Source organism: Letharia columbiana (assembly GCF_014066305.1).
Source record: "Letharia columbiana isolate WasteWater2 chromosome Unknown Sc0000063_s0, whole genome shotgun sequence".
Lineage (NCBI taxonomy): Eukaryota > Fungi > Ascomycota > Lecanoromycetes > Lecanorales > Parmeliaceae > Letharia > Letharia columbiana.
In genome coordinates this window covers 82,690-108,422 of record NW_023501107.1, presented here as the reverse complement: position 1 = coordinate 108,422, position 25,733 = coordinate 82,690, and the positions used below count along the sequence as shown (strand labels likewise).

Here is a 25,733-nt window from a genome sequence, read left to right as displayed (position 1 = left end):
ATGATTTCATTACTGATAAGAGAACGGGCCCATCATCCTCCACGTCTGCCTCCTTGACAACAACCCACCCCCTCCTTTCCCCTTCTAAGCATTTGCCTTTGCCTTTGCGTCCTTTTCCTTCTCAAAATCGTACCATTCCAGCGCCTTGGTCACGATGTCGGCTTCCAATCGCTTGACCTCCACTGCCATCACCATACACAACAGGGCAGGCTTCATCTCGTCGAGACATCCCATCTCACGAGCCATGTGACTTATTTGTGTTTTCACGTCTACCATCTGCTCCAGTAGGGCCTTGGTATAAGGTCCTGTTGTCTGGGACTCGTGATGGCGGAGATTCGTGATAAGAGCGTGGTATCCGATGCTGAGGTCGCGCATGTGGGGCTCGAGTGTTGGCGATAGAGCGGCGACGGTGCAGAGGAGGTAAAACACGACGGCGATCATGATCTTGAAAAGAGAAGGCATGGTATTCTGTTGTGGTGGCTTTTCTTCGAGTTGTTGGACTTTGTAGAAAAAAATGATGATTTGAAGAATGGTGAGAGGATGTGAAGTTGTTGAGGTTAGAGAGCAGTTCGCTGGGCTTATATAGTCGAAGAAGTGTGGGCAGAGAGTGTTATGACTTTCAACTCGTCAAAGTGATGAGCACATCGTGTTCTCGCTTTGTTCTTCACTCCGGCAGGTGGCTCCTTCCCTCGTCATCAACACTCGATGTGTTGCGATCGTAAGCCACTAAAGGGCCTGGATTCCACTATTGTCATTCTTGTATATATATAGTAGCCGGACTCTTGCAGAACGGAAGTGAAGAGTGCGATACGTGGCTACTAAAATGTGCAGATCTGTGGCTAGATAACCACAATTGTGACAGAGGACTAGGCAGCACCGGGGGCTGCATGGAAGGTAATAGACCATTGTAACAGTATCTAGCTCAATCTACCGCGCGGATCGGTATACGGTCGTTGGCCTTCTTTGTGCTCTTCGCCTTGATGTACTTTGATGTCCGAGGTTTGCGAGCTCGGTACACAAAGCCTCGAACCCTCTACATTTCATTATCTCGACGTCTACCACTAGTGCCTTCGAGCAGCAGTTTCATGCGCTAGATAGCTTCTAGAAATAAAAAATCTGTATGAACGCACCATTGATAGCTTTCTGCTATGGCTCCCTTCACTACCCTTTCTAGCACAGGCTAGACGACGTTCTTCAACTCAGACTCTCGAACCCCACAGCTTTTGCAGCGCAAAGATCATACAACAGGTGCAACGTCCGCGTCTAACCCAGGGTCTCTTCCGTCCCTTTCAGACTTGCAATGTTCTTCGGCCATTATTGAGCGCCGGCGAATTGCTGAGATACGCATGGAGTGCATACAGAGTACTCTACATTCTCTATCATTTGCTGAATCTTTCATGTCCATCTTAGTTCAGCTCCTCAGGATTATACATCAAATCCCAAATCAAAACGTTTGTTGCTACTGCGGCTAGAAGAGTCTTCAACGCCACTCTCACTTGCTTTCCAGTTTCGTGAGCGTCTAGACTCAGTTGCGTGATTCAGGATGGGGTTTTGAAATACGCAAAGACCAGGCCGTAAGACGGGTCCCTCTAGTACCAACCACAAGCATTTTCGGCCAACGCAAGAGATCCAGTGTCCGAGAAGATAAGTTCTCTCCATTCGTACAGTGAGAAAGGATTCCCCCCCTTGAGTGTCCGAACGCGTTTCTGGTCTGCTAACAACTCCGGACATGCCTCGAATGTCATAAATCTCAGTCTCTGAATCGAAGCCTGGCAATGGCTTGTGCAGCTGCTGCGGAAATGTTCAGGGTTGTCCAGGATGTTAGACACAAGATCTTCGATCGATAAGAAAGGGTAACATGTCATCGAGAGTATTTCTTCGTGCAGCCCTTGAAGGCACGAAGTATGATTGTCAAGCTCGTCACCCTCGTTGTCGGATAGATATGGATGGCTACTTTGCCAGTCTCCCATCTCCTCGAGGTAGTCTCGGATTTCCGGAAGAGGAGTATCTCCAGCAGAAGGACCATGCTGGAAGAGATACAACCTGTTGCGTGATGGCTTACGTAACCATTGGCCCTCACGATCAAGTAAGCCTTGCTCCTCGTAATGATCTACGGCGTCTGCCCACATCATCGTGAAGTTCTCGCCTGCACACCTCCGGCCTGCCTTTGATATCCTCGCCACGTAAACTGGCAGCTCCATAGGTAACCCATCTTCGTCGTAAATCAAGTCTGGCTTCCAACTTTTCATTTTCCTGCCGAGCCAGTCCAGTGTACAATAGCTGCACAATGTTTCACCTCGCCCAGGCCCAAATCTCCTTTCCTCGCGCATGTAATTGTATTCGTCGAGCCAGTCTCTTCCGCCAAAAACGCCAGCCATCCGCTTTCCGGACTCGATCCTGTATCGATTGGTCTCAAGTAAGAATTCGTCGATGCCGTGCAGAGGTTCAACCATCAACCCATCAAGGATAGACCATCGCTCCTGCAGATCCGTCATGCAATATTCACGCTCCGCGTCACCAATTGGGCTCGTCCGGCAGTCGTGAGTCTGACGTGCCACCAACATGTCCATCACAGCCACTGGATTTGGCTCCAGGAGAGTAGTATCGAACCTGCCCACATAGTCACGAAGTTTGAAATGATCTTGCGCACTGCATGAATTGCTGATCCTGTTCTGAGCCTCGTTGAGGGCGGCGGTGCAATCTTCTTTACAGATCAACGGAAGGAAGCGGTTCAGGTCAGGTTCACGAAAATCGTAATTGCCATAGTCCCAACTTCTGGTCCATATCTGCTCATGGCAGGGAACAGAAACGAGTCTGTGCCACGCGTTCCTGCAATCCAGCGTGGAATGATCGATATCAAGTTTGGGGTATTCTTGTGGAAAGTTGAGTCCAGATTTTGGAGGCGAAGGACCGAAATTGAATATCGAGGTGTCCGTTCCAGCTGACGATTGCATTCTCCAACGTTGATCTTGATGCCTGAGATTGAGGACGAAAAGGGCGTATGCAGTGACGGCGCATATGATGACTATAGACACGAAAGTCCAAGGTGCGAAGATGGTGTGCTTCCTACCCTTGGGAATAGGTCCAATGAGTCGCTGCTTGCTGAGGAGATCGGGCGACTCGCAATAGTCTCCTTCGCTCTCACGGCTGTCGTGGATTGGGAACGACGGGTTGATGTCGCTGTAGATTTTCCGACCTTGCTTGTTCTTACCCATGACCTCGTAGTCTGCCATTTGGCAGGTCGCAGACGCAGGACGTCCACGAACAAGATTGGAGGGGGGGTTCAGCGGTTCATCTTATATAGGTAGGGATCCGTACTCCATGGAGTACGAAGGCTCCGCCCCACTGGAATACGAGCGCCAAGCATACCAGCTGCCAAGACTGACTTCGACCAATCAAATGAGATGGCTGCTATTTTTAGGAATGCCTAAACTAATAACCTCAAAGATTGTCTGTTGTATGCTACTATCTGCTCTGTCGGGAATCTTCTAAAGGCCTTCGGGTAGCCGTCTAATGGCAGATGGCTGCTCCAAATTCTCGCATCATAAATCACGGCTTTTGCAGGGGCATCGGCACATCGTCATCATTTCATGAACAATCTCTCACGTTGTTAGGGTTTCTGTGCTAGTCTGTGAGCCTGCAATATACATTTCACAGGAATCTTCCAGGAGACATGAGGCGGCAGGATATCCTTTTCTTAAGACACTCTCGACTGGTGATTCTGTAAGACAGAGTTGCTACCGTATCCCGTGTTTCAATACTAATGCCTTCCCAGTACACTCAACGGACGTCTCTCTGTTTAGCAACATCGCAGCCAGCGAAGTATTCTGCCGATATACAAACACAATCTTGTACCGGATTTGCTCAATGTTTCTTTGTTGTCTATCTGCCATTGTTAGACAACCTGCCAAATTTGTAGGCTGTTCCTTTATTCAAATCTGGCAACAAAGTCATTGTGATGGCTTTGTTGTGCATGGCCGGGCTCCAGTGTCGATATAATTGAAACCATTTTCTTCCACTCGCTTGAACGCCTTCACAGTCTCCAGACTTTGCAAAGCTCTTAGACACTCTGTCAACCTTTTCCACACCTACAACTCCAACAGTTAGCGAAGCACACCACAATGTCTCCTGCCGGCAATATGGTCCGTCAAGACGCCAACTACCTCCGAAAGTCTCTCCAAAAAAGACCATCGGAATGTCATGAAACCGAAGCCGACCATCTCCGGGGCTCTCTCAAGTATTTCCAAAACGCTCTCATCGAAGCTCAAAACGAGCATCACGACCATCTCAAACGATGCGAGGAGTCGAGAGACCATTATCACCGAGCCAAAACCGGTATGACCTGGGCGAGCGACAGATATGCCGTTCAACGCATGCTTGTCATTTCTCTCTCTCGCCAGATCATGGATATGAGCGAGCCTCGAACGGGGACATTTCCCAGTCATGGCTGGTGGGCGCAACGCTTCGCTCTGGTGGTCCAGCTTTCTAGCGAGACCGAGGAGCTGGACATGAGGTTGGATCAGATGGGGACGATGAAAGAGGAAGTCAGAAAGAGTAAGTGTTTGTATGATTTCAATGAGAGAGAGACCAAGGATCATCGCGACCGGGCCGAAGAAATGTGGAACGAGTACGAGGAACTCACTGCTGAGATCGAGGACGTCACATCGCAGCTAATACAGTAGGGAGACGGCAAACATGGATACGAAAAAGAGGCTGGAATCAAGGAGGCGGTCATTCATCATTCTCGGTTGGTGGGTTTGGTGGTTTGATTGCTGGGTTCTTCCATGCCAGTGTCATAGTAGGACTCGAACCTGCATCCGAGCAACTGTGGAATTATCTGTGAGTGGGACAGTCTCTTTTCTCTAGTCTCTCCTAGCTTAATACTGATATAACATCTCCATCAAATGCGATAATGAGCTTCTATTTTGCAACCATTTTGTTGAGATTGTGTCTTCAGCTCTAAAAGATATCATTTCCCCTCCAGAGCCCCTTGTATTTGAAGGACTCAAGGCCGCTATCATTGTCAGTGCCTTTCCTACGACAAAAATAAACAGGAATGAAATATGGCAAGTTTGTGATTTATTCTTTCAAAGAGACGCTGTTGACCTTGTCTACCGAAAGATGTCTCATTTTCGTGATCATGGCCTATAGGAGCATGAGTGGATCTAATGAAGAGATGTAGAACGAGAACGTCAGACTGTGCGGACGATGATCCTGAACGAATCTATCCAACATCAAAAACCCGCTCCAAGGTCCCCCCCTACTCTAGATAAGTCTCAAGGAGCACGGCAATACTATGCAAACCAATCACCAAGCCACCATTCCTTGTCTTTTCCTGTCATTCTTCCGCTCAGAACCCATCATCCCCACCATCTCGCCGCTACGGTCCAGCCCACCAATGAGCCTGCGCAAACCCATCCACTTCCACCCGATCCCAACTCCTACCCCGTCCCTGCTCGATCCTCACCCACGCCTCCCAGATCCTCCTCGGCGGGTCTGAATAGCCCCATCGCGCGTTCCACACACGTGGTATCTGACCCTGCTGCAAATACGCGCCCTGGTTGTGCGGAAATTGGAGGGGGCAGGGACCTGTGCATTGCGGATTGGTGTTGAGGAAGTCTGTGTTCCGGTATCGTGAAAGGAGTTCTTTGGTGATACCGCGCGCGAGACCTGTGCCCTTACCGTTGTCGCTGGAGGCTTCGGCAGGGGACTTCGGTGGTGATTTGATCGTCAGATTCAGGGTTTCGGAGGCCTTAGCTTTAGGCGGGGATCCGTACCTAGCATCAAGCTCGGAAAAATCATCGTACCGGATGCTATGTGTCTGCTCAGCTTGAATTTGAGATGTGTCCTTCTTTTGTGAAACGCCCGGGCGAGCCGAGGAGACTGGCGGGATGAGACTCTTGTTGTCCACAGTGTTCGGACGTTGTCGCTCCAAGAGCGTCCCGCGAACATTCGCGCGCTGCGCTGGTGTCCCTCCGCCGTGGATGATGGCGATCTGTTCCGGAACCGTCAGATCATTTCCACGCGGCAGATGCGTTTTGATCGAAAGACTACCTACTTTCTGCTCGACCTCAGTAAGCTGACGCAACGCTGCTTCATTCTCGGCTATTCGACGTCTCTGCTCCTGTGTCCACCGCTCCCGGATAGCTGCGCCTGCTTCGCGGAATGTTTCAACTGATGGGGCTGTTTTACTCTCAGCTCTGGAGTTTTGGTGAGGGGAGCTGTTCCTGTAGCCGGGAAATGGGCACCGGTCGGCTTGGGTTGAGATGAACTTACGTGCGTCTGGTGTGGTGATGTCGTTTTGTCTCAGGGGATCTCGAGTACGTATGGCTAAGGTCGTGTTACGGGCATTCGGACTTCTCGATCGGCTTGTACGCGCCATACTGTCAACGGTATAAGCTGTAGTATGATTAAGTGGTGTCTTATATTCTTTGGTGAATGACGGTTTCGAAGAGTTATGCGGGAGCTGGAATAAGGGTTTAGATGGCGATGGAGCAAATTATGTATCATGTTTGATTGTTCCTCTTGACACCCAAAGAGCAGAACGTGTTGAAACCCGACTGAGAAGTTATCTTTGTGTTTCCGCAGACCTAGAACAATGTCATTGTTCCAGTCTTATCAAGCAAAGGTATAGAGAGTCCGGATTCTTTGTACCAGACGCTCTGGATGAACCGAAAAGCATCTAGCATTGATGAGAACAACGATGTCGATCGGATCTAACCTCGGCATCTGCAATAGGGTCGAGATTTGGATCTCCGCCATAAAGTCTCGAATGCCAACAACCCTGCCGCTGATGGGAATGTATGCGACTCACAGATAGAGTCGCAGCGTGAGCAAGTCTTTTGCCTTGAAAGCCACGATTTGAGTAGGCCTGAACCCTAATAGCTTCACAGGTTTTATCACGGCGTGAATTCAATAATTGCCCATTGTCACTGACCAACTGGCCCGTGACGCAAACGTCATGTAATCTATGAGCCTGCACTAGATGCGCCAGATCCGCATCGATAGATTGAGAGCCGGAGATTGTCAGGATATGCCCGCATCACTGCGTTGACCATGAAACTCTTCCGTCCATCGAGTTTTGTTGATTCTTCGAATTGGCTGCGATCTCGATCAATTCTCCCTACATCAAACCTTGATAAGAGTTGTTTTTCCCGACGTTCCTGACCAGAGTCGCGTAGGGATGCAATTCTCACCAACCCCCGTGGTGGAGTCTTGAAAGTGCAGCCATACGAGGGATGTCAGTGAAAGCCCGTATCATCTGATCTATGTGCTAGTTGGGTTTCCATTTTCCGGTGCAAACAATTCCAGACCGCAGTACTTTTCATCCAGTCCGTCGAACTCGCAAAGCGGTCCCATGGAGATGTGTCGAAGTTGGAGAGGTACTGGGATGATTACTTCTTGCAGCGTGGTTCTGGCTTCTATAAGAGCGCTCCGAACCAGGAATTGATGGATATGGTCCGCTTGCAACGGCCCAAGATGGCGCAGTGATCTGTATTCCCTTCCATCAGAGCGATTTCTCAGTGAAGCACTTGCCCCGAATCTCGAACACATAATTTTATCCACGGAGACACTGAAGTTAGAGTGGACGAAGAAATTTCTTCCCTGTGAGCACGACACACGGCAGATGATGTCTCGGTTGTGTTTTTGTTGTTTTAAGATTGAACAAAGCTGATTGTCTCAGCCGCTCTTTGTCTCTTTGCCAAAGCCATCGATTTAGGTTCCACTTTTCTTGCACTCATTGCCATACTGTTTCCATATCAGCATTGTGGAAATTCAGCATCCTACACCATCGCACCGTAGCGAAATCACCGCTATATTCTTGAGAACGCATAAACAGCGACTTACCATGGCCGCTATTAGGACTCCGTTGCTACCGATAGATACGCTGATCGACCGCCTTCATCAAAGCATACGACATACACCTTCTGCTAAACTCCGGGCACCGCAGAGTGTCATATCTGTCGTGAACCCTTCTTTCGGGCAGCCACCCCGAGCGGCCAGTGATGCTCCCCTGCGGCCACATTTTGGCGAAGGGTGCATTTTGAAATGGATTTTGCCGTTATCCGACAACGGAGGTAGAAATAGCTGTCCGATGTGCCGAGCACGAGTCGTTGAACTGACAGCCCACACAGCATACTCCGAAAGCCAGCAATACTTTCGCACAGCTCTTTTGGTGCTTGTATTTGTTGTTTGTCATTGGCGGGATATCTTTTCACTTGGACAGTATGCCTCCCCTCTGGCCAGTATGGATATGCATGGCGAGTACAATCGTCAATCGTGTATTCGTAAAACCCCATCGCTTATCTTAAGGAACAAATCTTCGTCAACAGCATGTGTCGTCCATGTATGACTTCGTCGGCTATGGAACCCATCTTGGATATAGTAATACAACATCAGTGTACCAATATTCGAAGTTATATTCAATTATTCTCGTTCAGCCTATATCTATACTGGAGGTATAACCTTCTAACAGCAATTGGTTTACTATACCTATCAATAAGGTATAGTTTTCATGGGTGACGGCGTTATCCATGGCTGGTATGTGCTATTAATGGAGACTTGTTCCATCAGATGAGTGACATGGTACCATGAATGACTGTCCTCCCCATGGACCAGTTTATCATCCATGAGAGGTGAGTTTTATTAATGAGATCCAACATATACGTGGGCATGTTGAATGTCATCTACGATGTTCCATACTGGCTGCATGGAATCTCGATCTACGTACCAAAGATCGTGGCCATCCTATGTTTGTTTCGGACGGCTCTGCAACGGCTCAGTAACACGATGCGCGGCAGCTAAACGAGCCTCAAGACAACTGAACACTGCGGTGACTGCCCGAGATGAAGAAAACGTCGAATTTAGCAAGACGGCTTTTGAAGGATTGTTCTGTAAGGAAGCGCTGGAGATGCTTCAAAACATCCGGCGTGCACAGGGACTGGCTTTGCCGTAGGCTGACACATTCGAGGTTTGGGTCATGATCACGTCGGTAATAAGAGGGGAGTGGATTCCACAGGAAAGCGAGGAGAGTCGGCCGAACGAGGGGAAAAGGAGCGTGAAGGTCATCGATCTTGAATAGAACACAGGCCATGTTGCGCATTTAGGGTGTGGGGGAGTGGTTGATACGGAAGAAAATGTGCCATGCACTTCCGCACAGCATTGGTTGGATAGCGTGACCGAGACCGCCCTCTGCTCATTATCACCACCTGTCTTTGGGATACGGGCAACCTAGCCAACCGACGTAGTTGAGACAGCGCAAATGTCACAGATATAAGTCTTCACATATCCAACTTATCCTACACAAGTTTCAATTATCTTTCTGGCCCGATACTCAAAGTCTCAACAGTAGATAGAGTTGGCTAAGAGACGTTGCTGATGCAATATCGTTACAGTCGCGCTACCGTGGCGGAAAACCCTTCACACCGGAAACCGTACGGTCATAATGCAAGGGAGGATTCCTGTCTGCAGTCGGAAAGGATGATAGACATGCCTCTCCTAGGACCAGGACATGTAAATCTAGCACCCATGTTTGTCAGCATAGTTATTGCGTCCTTTGAGGACCCCATTAGCTCTTCTACTCCCTAGTCCACCAGAAGACCGCGTCCTCGCAAACTTCTTCTCCCCCTGTTTGACACGATGAACTCTGCGAGGAATTCACCTTCTACGCCCCTTCAAACCTTCACCAAACCATCTCTCAAACAAATACGGATTGATCAAACTACATCTCCATAGACTCCAGGTGTTCCATTACCTCCACCTTCCATCATACCCACCACCACCACCCGCCACGCCGCGCCATACCATTCAAGCAGCGCCACCCGCACCGCACGATCAGGCACCCAACTCCCGAATTTGCCGACCAAGCTGGACCGGATCTCGTGATGACCAGCTACGGCATACCGTCGTCTTTTGACGCCTGAGCTGTATCTGATGATCTATTCAGCACTGGCACTGATTTCGTGATCAGCCCCCGGCGCCACCTTCCTTTCCATCCCCAATATCCCGCACCTGTCTGCGCGCTTTGTCCGTCTCTGCACTAGTTTGTACCGGTACGACTCGCTGGCGAACCCGCTCTTTCGTCAAACGGTCGGCCATGGGGCCATGCGCTGCTGTGCTGCGCGCGTCGGCTGTCAGTAATCGTACTCCTCTGTTCCGTTGGGTGTTTGGGGTTCGATCTGTCTCGTTGGGGTAGGAAGGGGGGTTTGGGGTTGGCGCTACAGGGTCGTTGGGTGGAAATGGTTGGATCGGAGTGGAAGGGGTTGGGTTGGGTTGGGTTGGGTTGAGATGGGACTGGAGATCGGTGCGGATGTTGGGGTGTTGGCGGTTAAGGGCTTACGGCATGCTGTTCATTGGCGATTCAGATTTAAGAATGTCTGGATGAGGAGATGGGTTCTGTTGAGTTTAGGACTTGATGGGCATGGGAGGGATGAGGTGCGTGCAAGTTGGAAGAGGGAGGTGAGAATTTGATTCCATTACAACGTTGTATCTACCTTATCTCGGGTTGCGCAGGAATCATTGTTTCATTCCTGACTCGGCTGTGATCCCTTCGGCCCTAGTGAGCGCTATTCCTCGTGCAGAATAAGCCCGCCTTCCTCCGTTCTACACTCATGAGTGAGCGTACGCGGAAGACTTCTTTCCCCAGACGTTGGAACCATGGGTATTCGCTGAACATAATCACATATTACCCATAATCCCAGGCTGTATCTTCTCCAATTTCGCCGAAAGCTCATCCCACACTTTCTTCTGAATCTCGGGTCCCTCCTCGCTCGTCACCAACGGCCCTGGCCTGTAGCAGCACAATCAGCCATCTCAACCCTGCAGATTCGTCACACAAGACGATTGGCATGATCAAACGTACTGCGCGATGTGACAATCACTCAAATACTCCCCATTCGTTTCCTCGCCCGCCTCCGCCGCATGGACCAGACTGCGACTCCCATGCTCCGTGCTTCTTGCAAACAAGAACTTCAAAACGGCAAGCCCGAAGCCGGAATCCCGAGCTAGCTCAGAATGGCAGAGGCCAGGGTTGAGGTAGTTGATAATGACGTCGGACTTGCCGCTTTTTCTGGCGCGAGTGGCGAGTTCGCGGCAAGGGTAGACCTGGAGAAGTTTCGAAACCTGATATCTGCGGCTAATTAGCTGGATTTCTCCGTTGGAATCCGATGAAAAACGGGCAAGCAAAATTACCTATCGGCCATGTCCGTACTCTCTTTGTCGTTCAGGGCATCGAATATATTCTCGCTTTTTCTCTCGGTGAAAGGGGACCAAGCATGAACCTCGGAGCAGGTAACAACCACATGAGGCGTGACATTGGACATCTGCCCACTCTCCCGCAGCTTCGGCAGCAGCAGCAGGCCCAGCAGGAAGGTGCTGACCACATTGGTCGTGATGGTCGCCTCGTTGTCCTCCAAAACAGACCACACCTCTCGCGCAATCCCGGCATTCTCAACCAGAATATCTAACCTAGCTAGGCCCTCCGCTTTCTTCGCAAACTCCTTCACAGACTCGTAGTTTCCGAGATCGAGGTGCCATACCTCCACAACGCCCTTTCGGTCGGTGGAATTTTCGATTGACTCTTTGGCAGCCTCGCCTTTGGAGAGGGAGCGGACTGCGAGGATCACTTTGGCGGCCCCGAGGCGCGTGAAATGTCGCGCTGCTTCGAGGCCGAGACCCGTGTTGGACCCGGTGACGATTATGGTTTGGCCAGAGAAGGAGTGGGTAGGATATGGCAGCTTCACGAAAAGTTGCGTGTAGAAGAAGTTCAAGAGAGCGGCCATGGTTGCGGTGGTGGTCTTAGCGATAGAATGGAAAATTTGCTTGTGAGGGTAAATATGTTTTGGTGGATGGATCTGCCTCCGTATATTTACAACGTTGGGGAGCTGGATTATATAAGAATTGGAAGAATGAAAGGTGAAAGGTGGATGAAGGAGTGCAGCAATGTGCCGGCATCAATGATAACAATAATAGTCATCCATGTTCGACTTGCTCGCTTGTTGGGGAACAGTAAAGTAGCATTTTCATGATGTCATTTTATCCCGCAGTTACCTTAACCCCTTTGCCGCTCGGACATTAAGATAAAGCCGTCCGCTTCGGAATTTACCGAAGATTGTACCTCGATGAACTAACGAGCATAGGAATTCATATCGACCACGTCTCGGGTCAGTTGACGGCGATCATCTGCAAGGAACGAGCTAAGTGCGTGGCACGGTTGGCTGTCCAGGCTCCAGGCTCAGCTTGGTTGACAGAACAGCAAGATATTGGGCCGAATGCGGTGGTGCATCGAGAGATCGACTTTGGCAATCACCACCACCTCCACTTCCACTGCCGCTATTTGAGCTAAGGAGTGGCAGCAGAGGATCCCGGGGCCGCAGAGTTTAAGGCGGCAGCCGTGGAGGATTCAGCTATATCTAACACTGCGGCTCCGTTCTGTCCAGCATGACTTTGTCCATGGTGCCCCGTACAATGAGCCTGAGTCGAATACTCCGGCACCGCTTCCTGTGTGGCGAAATGGTACGGAGGTGGAGGGTCAGCATCTTCGCCATCCATGACAGGCGCTGGCTCGTTGTATGCTGCCGTTTGTGGGTCATACTGTTCCGCCAACAGTGTGCAACGCTTGTAATCGCCAAAGACAAAATGCTCCTTTCCGGCGCATTCCAGCCTGACAAATACCTTCAATGAATAGGTGCGCGCAATGTTAAAAGTTTTGAAAGTAGGTGTCAAGTCGTTATGGACAATTGTGTTCATCACTTTCTTCAAATCTAGATGCTCCTCCACTCGAGGTTTCCTGGTATCGAATTCCTTTTCCTGAAGTGTGATTTCCTTGGTCCATCGCGTGGACTCATGTCCACCAGCGCGTTTGGAGCCCCAGATGGATGTTTCTTCGCAAAGATGGATGGTCACTTTCTTCAGATGGAAGATGGGTGGTGGCACCGTAGAAGCGTCCGAATCGCAATCAACGTGAAGCATTAGCGGTAATGCTTGGCCAATAACAGCAGTTGATGGTGTTTGCACCCTTATCTCGAAGACCGCTCTGGGCAAGTGCTCGGTTGATGGTGGTTTCAGCTTTAATTTTTCCTTCAGGGTAAGAGGGCGGTGGGCGAGCTTGCGTTCCTCTATGGGTAGAAGGAGTAAGCTTCGGTGTGTGAATATTATGCTCTTAGTGTTGAAATTGAAGTTCGGCTGCTCTACGCTCCTGGGCCTGTAGACGGCTATCTCTACTTTTTTGACGCAGCCTTCGTTCGTGTAGTAGCCATCTTTGGGCGGCGACATGAGTGTGGCTTGGAGCTCATAAACAACCGAACAAGATCCACCTTGGACGTTGTCATCCACAAAAGAGATGGGAAGAGGTTGGTTGGGATCAGTGTTGAAGTATGTCGATGAAGTAAACGGTTCCCCCTGAGACGCGCTGCAATCGAGCGGGAGGGTAAAGCTGATAGGCCATTTGTTTCGGTCATGATTTCCTGTTTGGCCGTACGGAGCATAAAGCCTTTTTGGGCCAGTGGACAGAGTCTTTTTAAAGGTGAACAGTCGTATAGGATTGGGAATGCGAGGCCACAGCTTCGCAGTCGTGCTACTGCCTGTAAGTTCAATCGTGACAGACCCAACATCTACATATTGACCCTTAGTAAGCTGGCTGACGAGATAAACGGACCCAGACACGGTGTCGCCGGCTTTGTATCTAGGCTGTGGTATATCGATTTGAAGTGACCAAGACATCATGGGGGTTACTTGATCAGACGTCAACCAGACATTCAACTGACCTGCGACTCAGATGAGTGAAATGGATGATACATTTTCTGGACTTAACAGACTGGGATTGTCAGAAAGACTGCTGCAGAGGGCTGTGTCTTAGGATCAGGATGACCATCTAAGCTCATCAGCCTCGAGATGAATCTTTATGAAGAGATCGCTGAGATATAATACAAGGAAGCTACTGCTTCAGGATATAATGAGGATCTTCGACTCGTGCATATTAGATGCATGAGAGTTCATGCGTGAAAGTGGACAGATCTCGGTAGATTACTCGGCACCTCTTCGGCAAAAGGACTGCCAAGACGGAAGGAATACTCTAAAGTATCAGTAGGAAGGCGTCTCCTACAGCTAGGCCATATGTAGTATGGTGGCTTGATGGGATAGATACCGCAGGCTTCTCCATAGAATAATCATCCCTTCTACCCACAAGAACCTTGTTCCGTACATTTCTTGGTGACCATGCCCCGGGTTCTCCAAAAGCAACGGAAGAAGAGCAGTTTGGCATTCGCATTCTATCTCTGGTCGCGATCAAGAAGATAAGATTCGGTCTTGTCGTCCGTTTCGGAAGCCAAATCTTATCTCGCTTGCATTGACGATTGAGAAAGGTGCACAGCCCGCAGCCCGCAGCCTGCGGCAGCGCTTTGCCTCAGGTTGCCTAGTGTATCGCTTGGGCGGAGGTATTCGTTAGTTGGGCTTACACTGGGCAGATAGCGTGTGGATGAGAAAGGTGTTGCATTGAAAGACGCAGAGGGACAAAAGGAAGAGAGAAGAAGCAGGACTGCTGGAGAAGCTGCTTAGCATTTTGATTGCTATACTTGGAGAAGAGAACAGCTAGACAGGCATCGATACGTTTAGGGAGGCAACGATCGTACTGGAGTGGAAAACAATCGGGATGCGAAGTTCTTGTGCGCGGGGTGCTTTTGCTAATAGCGATGGAGAAAATGTCATTTCTTAATACTCGGTAAATAATGTTTTGTCTTGCTGACCATTCTATGCATGCTTGCTGCCTTCCCCGAACCTTCCTCCTTCCTCGCAATAACTGAAAACCAGACTAGAGAACTCTTGAAACATTTGAATAGATGAAGAGACAATTTGTTTTACAATCATGATCCTAGTACTGGAGCTCAGCCCCCAGCATAGGTAGTATGGACAGTGAAGCTCGATGACGGAATACAGCCTAGGGCAGGCATCTTGGCTTGCTTTCGCCTTCGTCTACCGTCGGTGGGTAGTGACGTACAATTGAAACGTGGACTCGAGCATTGGGTATCCTGTTGGATGATTCTGGCTCCAAGACACTAGGGTTTCACGCGCGAAGTCTATTGGTATTTCACGTTTTAGGGTGCACAGGTACAATAGGAAAAGCCCAGCCAATTGTGAATGCATACCATGTCCAACGGACCTTTCAGTTTTGACAAGTTTTGATATATTAGACTGATGCTAGTAGTCAGACACTGTCGGATTGGTGAATGGGGTTTTAGCAGTCAATGATAGGGAAATGCTGGCAAGCGATTGAGCATGGGGACTCGGAGGCGCAGCTTTACAGCGTTATGATCTGCGAACTTGACAGTGTCATGAAAGTACTCCATCAATCGTGGTCTCACTATTCGCTTCGCTCATAATCAATCTCATACGTTATCATGCCTCCTGAATCTTCTTGCTGCGCTCATTTCGATTCTGAACATACGAGAGAACAGTCATGAAATCGCAGTGGTCTACTCTGCAGATCTGATATATCGCAAGCCTTCCAAGAACTGCAACTCCGTGAGCATTGCTTGATTTTGAAAATAAATAAATCATGGCTTCTTTTAGAGCATTGCTTGTCGTTATATCCGTGCTTACTTTTACCTTTCACTCATTCGGACAAACCATTGTAGTGATTTCAGACAGTCCCGTCACGGGCACTGCGGTAGGATACAAAGTCGAGACACGTCAAGTGCATCAAGGTTGACAGCGCCACAGGCAGCGAATCCTGCGACAACCAGTATCTTCGGAGGTACCTTGATCATATCCCAGGATGACACCGAGGACACGACATTCCTGACTCTGGATGCAAACCTGATCGCCAAAGTGGCAGAGGCAAATAGCAACATCACGGAAATCCAAGAAGCTCTGGGCTACGGCTACGGCAACGCTCTGTCGAAGAAGTTCATCACCCTTCCCGTGCTGGCAATAACCGGCATGATCGCCTGTGTGGCAGTGTTGCTCGCAGAAAATGATCATGTTATCAGTTACACCAACGGTATTTCGGAAGTCGAGCCCATAAGACTGGGGCTTTCGACCTCCGACACCAATGCCCTGGCAGCCGCCGGCCCTGACCCGGGCATCCTAGTCGTTAGCCAAGTGGGCTCGGGTACGCTTAAATGCCGGAAGCAGCAGTCGCTACTGCAAGTGGAGACGACTGCCCAGATGATGTGAGGAGATTGGTGGACTGCTATGTCGTAAGCGTTGTTCACTGACTTTTCCGTGAAGATTGCCTGCGACGACGCCGGCTGCAATGTACGAGCTCCTTCCTTTTTCTGTCCAGAAGGGGTCAGTTCTACCTAAGGGCAAGATCTGGAAGTGTTTGGACACAGCGCTGATCCGAATCCAGCGAAAATACGCCATGTGTGAATGCAAGTATGTGTACAACAGTACAACCAGGCAAATCGTAAGCAACTCAATGAGCCTGCTCATACTTCAAACGTTGACAAACAGATGTAGAAGTCGCAGGCAACGTCAACGCTTTGGCAATAGGAGCGTCGCTGTTCTCTGCAATGATGGCAATGTCAAATGCGCCGACGGCGACGCCCTCCGCAACAAATAATGCACCTATCTGCACGTTCGTAATCTCTTATCGGCAAAAAGTGACGGAGACGATTCTGATCCACCGGACAGATCCACGAGCTCAGTCTACGGTTGCGCGGACCCGTGTTGCATCTGTCCTGAAGGTGCCGGCGTCTTCGCTCCTTTCCTTACCGCCAACGTTTCGGGAACCACGACGACAAATTGCACATATACCGCGCAGCCGACAGAGGACAATTGTCCGGCACCAGCGGCGACGTCAAGCCCTCAGATTCCGACTTTTACAACTAGCACTGCAGCAGCCGCGTCGGCTACTGTTGGACCGGTGATCTGTAACACATACCAGGCCAGCTATCCCATCGGCGTCGGGGGAAAATGTTTGGCAGAACATCCAATATCTGTATGTTCATCACACAACGACTTTGAAAGACAAGAATACAGACTTATTTTCTATTATAGAATCTTAGATCTGCTTATAAAGATTAATCGCGACACTAAGTATTTTGTTGTGAAAGTAGGCGTCATCGAATTACACTAACATCTATGGGGTGTTTTTGATGTTCGGTCGGAACCCCTGAATTTTACCCCCAGCCAGACGATGGGATAGCCACTGCTGGACCGCCATCGACCCCGAAACAGTCAATTCGACCGCCGATGCGATGATTGGAGCCCAACTTCCGAACGGGCCAATGACGCCGCTGACTCCGAATAGCACTGAGGTCGTGACGGGGAAGGGGTTGAATTACTTTATGAATATTGGCTGGATTCCCGGATGTGTTGCGGTAAACTCACAAGACCCCGCTAATCCTATCGCGAGCGATCAGTCCATTGCAACAAGGGATATCCTATGGCAGACCTATAACGACTGTAAGTCGTTTATTGTCGCTTAAACCTATGTCTCGGTATCGTTGGCAGATGTCTATTTAGGTACTGGCAATCATAGCATTGGAGACTACTCAGATACTCTTTGCCTGAGAATTAGGTTCTTCCAGAACAAGTTTGCCGGTGTGGGCGGTAGTCCTCCTACTCGGAGGAAATATTGGAATAACCCAGTATACTGCTAGTTGGATCGGATCTTCTGTCCTGTTTTCGTTCTTGAAATTTTGAAAAAAGGAAGAGAGAGAGAGAGAGGTAAGAGTCTTTGAAAACAAGGCGCGGTATAAACTAAGCTATGTGAAAAAGACACAACCATTCGTAGTTACGGTATCATGTGGAGGGACTGGTCATATGATTGCGGTTCCGTACTGCGCTATAAACGGTCCAAGGCTCCCTCTGTGTGTTCAGCTGGATCCTCAGTGCTATGGATATGGAGGTTGACGCTCATAATACATGAGAAACTCCTTACCGATGTCTTTGACATGAGTTCTATGTTCTAGTCGAGTCCGATACGAAGGCATTTGCACGTGGTACCCTATCGAATATACGCTTTAGTCTGCCAATACGTACGAGGTTCAATGTAGGCATTTGTTTGTCAGCACTCTCAGTTCTGCTCTGGCACGCTCTTTGAGAGCGACGGAGGCGATGCTCCTACAATTCTGCCGCAGCACCAGATACTCATGGTAGGCAGTGAACAGGTACGGACCATCTTTATCACATTCCAGGATACCCAGCCACATGGCACAGCCACGGTAATGATGACGGATACTTCGCAATAGTGTACTGGGATGGGCGATTCGTAAAACTCAGACCAAGCTCTGAATGTATCTCATGAGCCTCTTGGGCAATTGTGGAGGGCCAGGAAACGTGTGACTGACGTATTCGACTTCTTGAGGAATGATGTTGCGGTTCCCTTGACGTTATCAGTCTGCGTTGGAGAAATCCGCCCTTTCGCCGCAAGCTCTCGGCGGAAGATCTTATAGTAGCTCGACAGACGCTTGACGTTTTTACGCCGTACCTGCGCCGCTTTGCCAGCCGAGATGGTGCACTGCCGCTGTAACGGTGGGTGCGCACGACGATGCTGTCGAGGAACGAGTGTGGGGAATGATGGTAGATAGAATGTGTAATTGAAGCCTGCTCCACCTGGGACTTACAGTAAAACGGCCGATCCGCGCAAGTATTCCAAGACCTAGCGGTGCACCGCTTGTCCGGAACCCAGAGAGGCAAACAACAACTAAGAAGAGAGAGGAAGGAGAAAATTTACAATCTCTTTCCGACCTTCGCGCCGAGCCCTTTCAATCGGGAGTTTCCCTTTTGCATCTTTAGCCAAGGGGTCTGCGCCTCTGGCTAACAACAGCTCGACTACATCCAAGTAGCCGTGCTCAGCGGCTCCGTGTAATGCAGTCCCAATACCGAAATCTTCTTGTAGGCTGTAATTATACGGCTGGTTTTGGTACATGATATCGTTGATTGGGGGACCCATATCGAGGATATAATTGACTACCCTGACGCGATCGGCAAGAACCCGCCGCACGGCATGATGTAAAAGCTGCCCATGCTCGATAGATCCGCCGTAACGGAAGAGCATTTCGATGGTTGGGAATGGTGCGTAACACATCGCTATGGAAAGTGGAGTCAGATCCAAGACACATTGGGCATTTGGATCTGCGTCATGGTCAAGTAGCCATCGCGTAAGTGCATCATCTTGGAAGGCTTGGCTGAGAGAGACTTAGTACGAATAAGCTTTGGAAGACAATTGACTACTTACAAGAGCGGCGGTGGAGTGGCCCAGTCGGGTGATTTGTTGATGTTATAGCCGTAGTCTAAGTACAGTTGAAGGAATGCATAAGACTTGTGTTCTATCGCTAGTTCGAAGTGCCGGTAATTCATGGGTACTCCGACTTTCAAGAGGTATGAAGCAATGGATAGATGGCCGTGCGCCATGGCAATCGCAAAGGAGCTTGCAAAATGGTTGATGTGAGCTCGTTCGCTGTCCTGTGGCTGGGCAAGCCACTCGTGGTAGATTTCTTCGGCTGCTGCGACGTCTCCCGCGGCACTTGCCTGTTCCATCTGGACGATCTCCGCTGGGAGTTTGCAGGGCGGATTTTCTTCCATGTCAATATCCACAAGAGGTGTTCCACCCTCAATGACGAAGTCCGACTTGATGCATTCCGCAGCAAGGGTCCAGTACCGCTCTATATCCGCTGGGGTATCGAAAGGTAGATTCTTTAGGTGACAGTCCTTGAGATCCTCAAGTGCAATAGCTCCATTATCAAATGAGACAGCCTGTTCCATTGTGAGTTCTATCTCGATTTTCGAAAGCAAGGCCGGCAGAGAAAGGGTAAACTGGAGGAGAGAACGATGCTGAGGCCGCCGATCAGAACATCTCGGCACCTCTTCGGTGATTGGAACGCCAAGCCATCGTCATTATCTCCGCAACAAACAAGATGCGTACAGCGACACACTCTTCCGTAATCAAGAACTCGCTACATAGTACATGTCGACATTGACTTGATTGAAGCCTCGCCAAATCACTGATACCAGCATTGCCATCCCTTCACGCAGTATCAGCATCTCCGACTCCAGCCTCCGCAATGGCAGAACCAGAAGCCGAGAAGCCCAAATTCGACCTGTCCCACAACAAAGCCAACGTCATGCTGCGAAAGGCCGCCGAGGGCAAATACGGCATCGCTGGCGTCTGCGTCGTGAGTTTGTACCTCCTTCGCATTCCCGCCCATGAGCCTTCCTTCCACACCTACCTACCACCTCCAACCCAGCCCTTCGCAGCCATTGCTCTCGCAACCTGCCATCCCCCGCGCTCCCACCCATTGCTCATCCCCATCACCCCACAAAGCCTCCAACACCCTCCCTCAGCGAACAACTGACCAATCAAACCCCCCCAGTACAACCTCGAAGGCATCCTCGCCACCGTCCGCGCCGCCACCGCCAAACGCTCCCCGGCCATGCTCCTCCTCTTCCCCTGGGCGCAAACCTACTCGGGCGCCCTCCTCGCCCAAGCCGCCGCCGCCGCCGCCCGCGCCGCCCCGGTCCCCATCACCCTGCACCTGGACCACGCGCAGTCCGCCGCCGCCGTCCACGCCGCCGCCGACACCGCCTGCTACGACTCCATCATGCTCGACATGAGCCACTACGACAAAGCGGAGAACCTGGCCCGGACGGCGGACCTGGTGCGCTACTGCCACGCCAGGGGCATCGCGTGCGAGGCCGAACCGGGCCGCATCATGGGCGGCGAGGATGGCGTGGCGGATACGGTCGATCTGGAGGCCGTCATGACGAGTGCGGCCGAGGCGAGGCGGTTCGTCGACACGGGTATCGATTGGCTCGCGCCGGCGTTTGGGAACGTGCACGGCAGTTACGGCCGTAGGGGGATCCGGCTCGAGTATGAACGCTTGCGGGCGGTGAGGGAGGCCGTGGGGGGGGAGGTCAGGTTGGTGCTGCATGGTACGGACGGGTTCGATGGCGGGATCTATAAGGAGTGCGTTGAGGCGGGGATCACGAAGGTGAATATCAATGGCGTGTTGAATCGGCGCTATTTGGAGGTGCAGCGGGAGGGGGGGTTGGGGGTCAGTGAGACGATGGAGAGGGGGACGAGGGTCATGCAGGAGGCGATTGAGGAGTGTATGGATATGTTGGGGAGTACGGGGAAGGCGTAGATGGGGGTTGGGGAGGGGAGGGGAGGGGGGGGGGTTTGGTTTGGTTTGGTTTGGTTTGGTTTGGTTTGGTTTGGTTTGGTTTGGTTTGGTTTGGTTTGGTTTGGTTTGGTTTGGTTTGGTTTGGTTTGGTTTGGTTTGGTCTGGCTTGGTCTGGTCTGGTTTGGTTTGGTTTGGTTTGGTTTGGTCTGGTTTGGTCTGGTCTGGTCTGGTCTGGTCTGGTCTGGTTTGGTCTGGTTTAGTTTGGTCTGGTCTGGTTTGGTTTGGTTTGGTTTGGTCTGGTCTGGTCTGGTTTGGTCTGGTTCGGTCTGGTTTGATTTGTTTGGTTTGGACTAAACTGAACTGTAGAGGGTGTTGATTGGTATGAGATGAACAGAATTACGGTCGACGACGGGATTTAAATAAGGGAGATGGATGAGAGGGATCAAACGGTCTTCAGATGTCGATACCTTTTGGAATATAAATATGAAGGAACATAGGTCCCGCAAGAAGAGGATTAGGTTCGCATACACCGAATATGCCATGGATCAATGAAAGCGCCATGGCAAATGGGATAGGCTGAGAGAATGGTCATGGATTCGGGAATGGACGGCGGGCGAAAATGTGATGGTAATAAGTGTAGACATCGTACACGAATCGTCACTCGACCCATGAGTCGGTAAACGTACAACCCACGGGATATCACAGCACTCTATGCAAACAGCTTTGGCGACCAGATTCCCCGAGATCGGATCTGCTCGCCACCCAAGCTACCTAAAAACACACTTCGCACCCATAACACACATGCTTCTCCCCGCCTCACTCCTGCTTGCTCTCCTTCGTCGGCGTAATCTCCTCACTCGTACTGTTCCTCGAGGCATCCGGATCCGTCCCCTTGATGACGATGCCGTCCCCCGCACCATTGCCCATGCCGAAATCGTGCTGCCGCTCAACGTCGTGACTCTTCCGCACCTCCCGGATCGCCTTCTCCGCGTCCGTTGGGCCCTGGTGCTCGAAGCCGGCGAGCCGCCGGTAGTTCCGGTTGTAGTATTCAAAGGTGTAGGGTTCCTCGCCGTGGATGGCGTAGTCGCCGATTTCGCACATCTCGTCCGTCATGCGGAGGGGGACGCGGCAGACGTATTTGATGAAGCACATGATGAGCGAGGTCCAGACGATGTTCCAGCCGATGATGAAGAGGGCGCCGACGATTTGCAGGCCGATTTGGCGGCCGTTGCCGGCGACGGCCCCGCCGGGGTTCGTGAGTCCGAAGGCGGCGCAGCCTTTCTTGGTTGCCCAGAGTCCTGGACGATGAGGGTCAGTACGAGGAGTGGTGAGGGATGCCGGAGATTGACTTACCGGTGCCGACGCCTCCAACAATGGCGCCTACGAAATGCGTGTGGAAGACCTCTAGGGTATCATCGACTTTGCGCATGATCTTCGTTCTGCCGAGAATGTTCATGGAGATCCAGGGAACGGTGCCTGAGCCCAGGCCAAGAAGAATAGCGCCCCATCCAGCCACCACACCAGCTGCAGGAGTGATGGCGACCAAGCCTGTAATCATGCCTTGCACAGCGCCTATCACGGACGGCTTTTTGAAGAAGATGATATCCATAATAACCCAAGTCAGAAGGCTCATCGCGGTACAGATGTTGGTATTGAGCACGGCAACACCAGCATCGGGGCTGGCGGCATACGGATCTCCTCCGTTGAAGCCGTTCCATCCCGTCCATAGAATCCCTGCTCCGACCAACATGAGTGTGACGTTGCTGGGCTTGGCGTCCACACGGTCGGATGCTAAACGAGGTCCTATCCACCAGGCTCCTACAAAGCCGGCCGTCCCGGATGATAAGTGGATGACATATCCACCGGAATAGTCGATAACGCCGTATTTGAAGAGGAATCCTCCGCCCCAAATGCTGAAAGCGCCGACAGTGTAGGAGAATGTCAGCCACAGCGGGACGAAGATCATCCATGCCACGAAATTCATCCGGCAAAGATATGATCCCGCGATCAGTATGAGTGTAATGGCCGCGAAGACAAATTGGAAGTACACCATGGACGCTTGGGGGAATTGCTGGGTCAGATCGGCCGTGGGCAGATTGGAATCCTCGAGTTCGAAGCCCAGGTCCACCGATATTGATGGATAACCCACCAGTGGTAACATTTGAGTACCAAAAGACATCTGATACCCCCAAATGACCCAGCAAATGAGAACGGCGGCGAAGGCGTAGAAAGCCATAAAGGCGGAGTTGATGGACCATTTGTGCTTGACCCATCCCGCGTAGAGGACGACGAGACCGGGAATTGATTGAAGCGCGACCAAAGTGCCCGCGGTGATTTGCCAAGCGTTGTGACCTGGATCCAGCCATGGTGGTGCTACTGGATTGCTCGAGGATGATGCGCTCGCGATTGCGGCAGTTGCCTGAGCGGTTTTGATGGCTGCCCCAGCTACTACCGAGGCGGAGGTGGACGTCATCTTGGCGGTGGGTGGTGAGAATGGGAGAGGGCGAGGAATCCTTGGCCAGGAAGGCCGATAATGGGTGAAGCAAAGGTGGAATGGAGAGATGAGAGAAGGAAGACTCCGAGACCGGGGGGGGCAGATCTATATATTGATCTGAGCTCCATGTTACCGCGGATCTCGACGCGAATAGTAATGTCAGTCGTGTAGGTAAATAGACTAAGCAGCTGGCGTGAGGCTGCACTTCGGTGGTACGAGCTTTGGTCTAGATTAGCCCAGGTGGATAGAGCTTCACGGAGATGCATGATGCAGATTTGGGGCCGGTGGGGGGGAGAGCTTGATAAGGTGGGCTCAAGGCATGCATCACACCTTTGACTGTACCTTACAGATAAGCAGCCTTTTAGCGCAGTCCCATGGCCGGCATCAATGGTTAGGAAGGGAGGAGGATCAATCCCGGGGAAATACATGACCACATGGCTCAATGACAAAGGACCGATATCATGCCATGGCATTCGTCTCGACGGGTCAATAATGATACGGGATGAATCATGTATCGTATTCCTCTTGGTGTCATTGTTCGGGGTAATTGGTCTTGTGCAAGTGATTAAATGGGCCAATAGGATCTTGCTGTCTTATCAGGGTTTATATCATGGTTATACATTACGCAGTAACATGAGTGTCATGAGTGTGTGGCCTGGGATCAACGGCGAGAACGGTCTCAGCGGGTTGGGGGGGGGGGCGTCCAATCAGCGTGAGATGATAAGCGTTAAACGCCGCATGCATGTCTCGCTTCTCATGACGAATATGAATTGGTCTAGATTTCTGCGGGTGAGATCGGGCATAGTCGAAAGTATATAAAGTAACGGTACAGTGGGAAGATGAAGAAAGGCTGATAGGGAGATCTGGGGAAAGTTTAGCCTCTAGCTTTGCTGGATCTCATACGGTATCGCATCTGTGCCGGGTCGACGAGCGAGATGTCCGTCTCGTGTCACACTTGTGTTGGATTCTTCCAGCTGGAATTCCCGGGAGATGAGATATGAAGGAAGCGTGAAGCCTAAAGGATTGAGAAGATGGCCATACAAGGTGAAGGGTGGCAGGGGGTAAATAGAAAATAAGGAAAAGGAAAAAGGAAAAAGGGAAACAGGGGAAGGCGCGGCGCAGCCAACTGATAAGGAGCGGACAAAGATAAGGCAAGCTTCGGTCGGTGATGTTGGGCGTTCCCTCTTCGAGACTAGTATGGTCTCAGCCTCGAGGTCTATTATTACTTGGCCTCTTCTCTAATATCTTCTCTTCGTATTATCAATGTTATTATTATGATTGATTATAATAGTCAATGATTTGGAACTCACTTTGTCCCTTATATGAATAAGCTTCATAGCGTGGAGTGATGATGACATGGACGCTGCCAAGTCCACAGCCCAGAGTGCGTCGATGGGTATGAAAGATTGGACGCAATTACCTAGAATTTCCACCTGGAAAACCGCTATAAGAGAGGGATCATCCTGACCGTGGACAAACAAGGGAGCGGAAGGAACTACACCTTGCACATCTGCGACGAGATCTTGGCCTGTTCAACAATCTATACTGAATCATTCTCCTACTTTAGAAGGGAAAAATCCGGAAAAAATGGGAGAGCCGCCCACAGATAGGCCACTACCCTCCGTGCGCTGCACATGACCGGGCGACAGACTGTCAGGAAAGACTCGTGCAAGAAATAAGTATTCAGTACAGACGCAATATCTTGGGGCTCCAACATCATATGTTCTGCAGAGGCAGGTGAAGTGACGCGGCGTTCTTGAGATAGTGGAGAAAGCTCCGGCCTCCATTTCTGTCTACATTGACCATGGAGCTTTGAAAGGTCTTGCACTACCCACGAGAAGCCACGTTGGTGAATATGCCATCTCGAAATACCTGGCTACGAGCCCACGTTGTCCTCCTCTCTGATTGCGCTCGTCAATCAATGGTATTGACATAATGAGGAGGAAAAGGCCACGAGCGTTGAGTTTGCAGACGGACCGCGTAATTATCGAGTGTCGAGACTGGTCCCGAGCTACGATAGCCACATTTACCAGACCAGCAGCTTATGGCTTGGGCTACCCTCGTCCAGCGTCCGCTGTGAGATTGCAGGGGGATGCCAGCGAATGTCCAAGATTCGCTCTCATTACCAGATGCCCAAGGTCCACTTTGCCTGCCTTGGTCTTGCGCCATCTCTT

General features: G+C 50.8%; 10 protein-coding genes across 10 annotated transcripts; 3 read left to right on the top strand and 7 right to left on the bottom strand.

Moving 5' to 3' along the window:
• Nucleotides 1-84: 84 nt before the first annotated feature.
• On the bottom strand, nt 85-462 carry HO173_011532 (uncharacterized protein; the record flags this gene model as incomplete). Its single annotated transcript, XM_037313412.1, has 1 exon — nt 85-462. The coding sequence occupies one exon, from the start codon at nt 460-462 to the stop codon at nt 85-87; it is 378 nt and encodes a 125-aa protein (XP_037159684.1).
• Nucleotides 463-1,406: 944 nt separating this feature from the next.
• HO173_011531 (uncharacterized protein) lies at nt 1,407-3,233 on the bottom strand (the record flags this gene model as incomplete). The annotated part of the gene is made up of 2 exons (XM_037313411.1): nt 1,407-1,495; nt 1,601-3,233. The coding sequence occupies 2 exons, from the start codon at nt 3,231-3,233 to the stop codon at nt 1,407-1,409; spliced, it is 1,722 nt and encodes a 573-aa protein (XP_037159683.1).
• Nucleotides 3,234-4,121: 888 nt separating this feature from the next.
• On the top strand, nt 4,122-4,682 carry HO173_011530 (uncharacterized protein; the record flags this gene model as incomplete). The annotated part of the gene is made up of 1 exon (XM_037313410.1): nt 4,122-4,682. One exon carries the CDS (start codon nt 4,122-4,124, stop codon nt 4,680-4,682), a length of 561 nt encoding a protein of 186 aa, XP_037159682.1.
• A 698-nt stretch (nt 4,683-5,380) lies between these two features.
• Nucleotides 5,381-6,382, bottom strand: HO173_011529 (uncharacterized protein; the record flags this gene model as incomplete). Its single annotated transcript, XM_037313409.1, has 1 exon — nt 5,381-6,382. One exon carries the CDS (start codon nt 6,380-6,382, stop codon nt 5,381-5,383), a length of 1,002 nt encoding a protein of 333 aa, XP_037159681.1.
• Nucleotides 6,383-10,677: 4,295 nt separating this feature from the next.
• On the bottom strand, nt 10,678-11,780 carry HO173_011528 (uncharacterized protein; the record flags this gene model as incomplete). Its single annotated transcript, XM_037313408.1, has 3 exons — nt 10,678-10,789; nt 10,862-11,128; nt 11,191-11,780. 3 exons carry the CDS (start codon nt 11,778-11,780, stop codon nt 10,678-10,680), a joined length of 969 nt encoding a protein of 322 aa, XP_037159680.1.
• A 559-nt stretch (nt 11,781-12,339) lies between these two features.
• On the bottom strand, nt 12,340-15,372 carry HO173_011527 (uncharacterized protein; the record flags this gene model as incomplete). Its single annotated transcript, XM_037313407.1, has 2 exons — nt 12,340-13,763; nt 15,357-15,372. 2 exons carry the CDS (start codon nt 15,370-15,372, stop codon nt 12,340-12,342), a joined length of 1,440 nt encoding a protein of 479 aa, XP_037159679.1.
• Nucleotides 15,373-15,550: 178 nt separating this feature from the next.
• Nucleotides 15,551-16,865, top strand: HO173_011526 (uncharacterized protein; the record flags this gene model as incomplete). Its single annotated transcript, XM_037313406.1, has 5 exons — nt 15,551-15,661; nt 15,715-16,166; nt 16,225-16,284; nt 16,346-16,371; nt 16,450-16,865. 5 exons carry the CDS (start codon nt 15,551-15,553, stop codon nt 16,863-16,865), a joined length of 1,065 nt encoding a protein of 354 aa, XP_037159678.1.
• A 1,781-nt stretch (nt 16,866-18,646) lies between these two features.
• HO173_011525 (uncharacterized protein) lies at nt 18,647-19,707 on the bottom strand (the record flags this gene model as incomplete). The annotated part of the gene is made up of 2 exons (XM_037313405.1): nt 18,647-19,130; nt 19,181-19,707. The coding sequence occupies 2 exons, from the start codon at nt 19,705-19,707 to the stop codon at nt 18,647-18,649; spliced, it is 1,011 nt and encodes a 336-aa protein (XP_037159677.1).
• A 299-nt stretch (nt 19,708-20,006) lies between these two features.
• HO173_011524 (uncharacterized protein) lies at nt 20,007-21,086 on the top strand (the record flags this gene model as incomplete). The annotated part of the gene is made up of 2 exons (XM_037313404.1): nt 20,007-20,117; nt 20,316-21,086. 2 exons carry the CDS (start codon nt 20,007-20,009, stop codon nt 21,084-21,086), a joined length of 882 nt encoding a protein of 293 aa, XP_037159676.1.
• Nucleotides 21,087-21,881: 795 nt separating this feature from the next.
• HO173_011523 (uncharacterized protein) lies at nt 21,882-23,538 on the bottom strand (the record flags this gene model as incomplete). Its single annotated transcript, XM_037313403.1, has 2 exons — nt 21,882-22,363; nt 22,419-23,538. 2 exons carry the CDS (start codon nt 23,536-23,538, stop codon nt 21,882-21,884), a joined length of 1,602 nt encoding a protein of 533 aa, XP_037159675.1.
• Between the last annotated feature and the right edge of the window lie 2,195 nt (nt 23,539-25,733).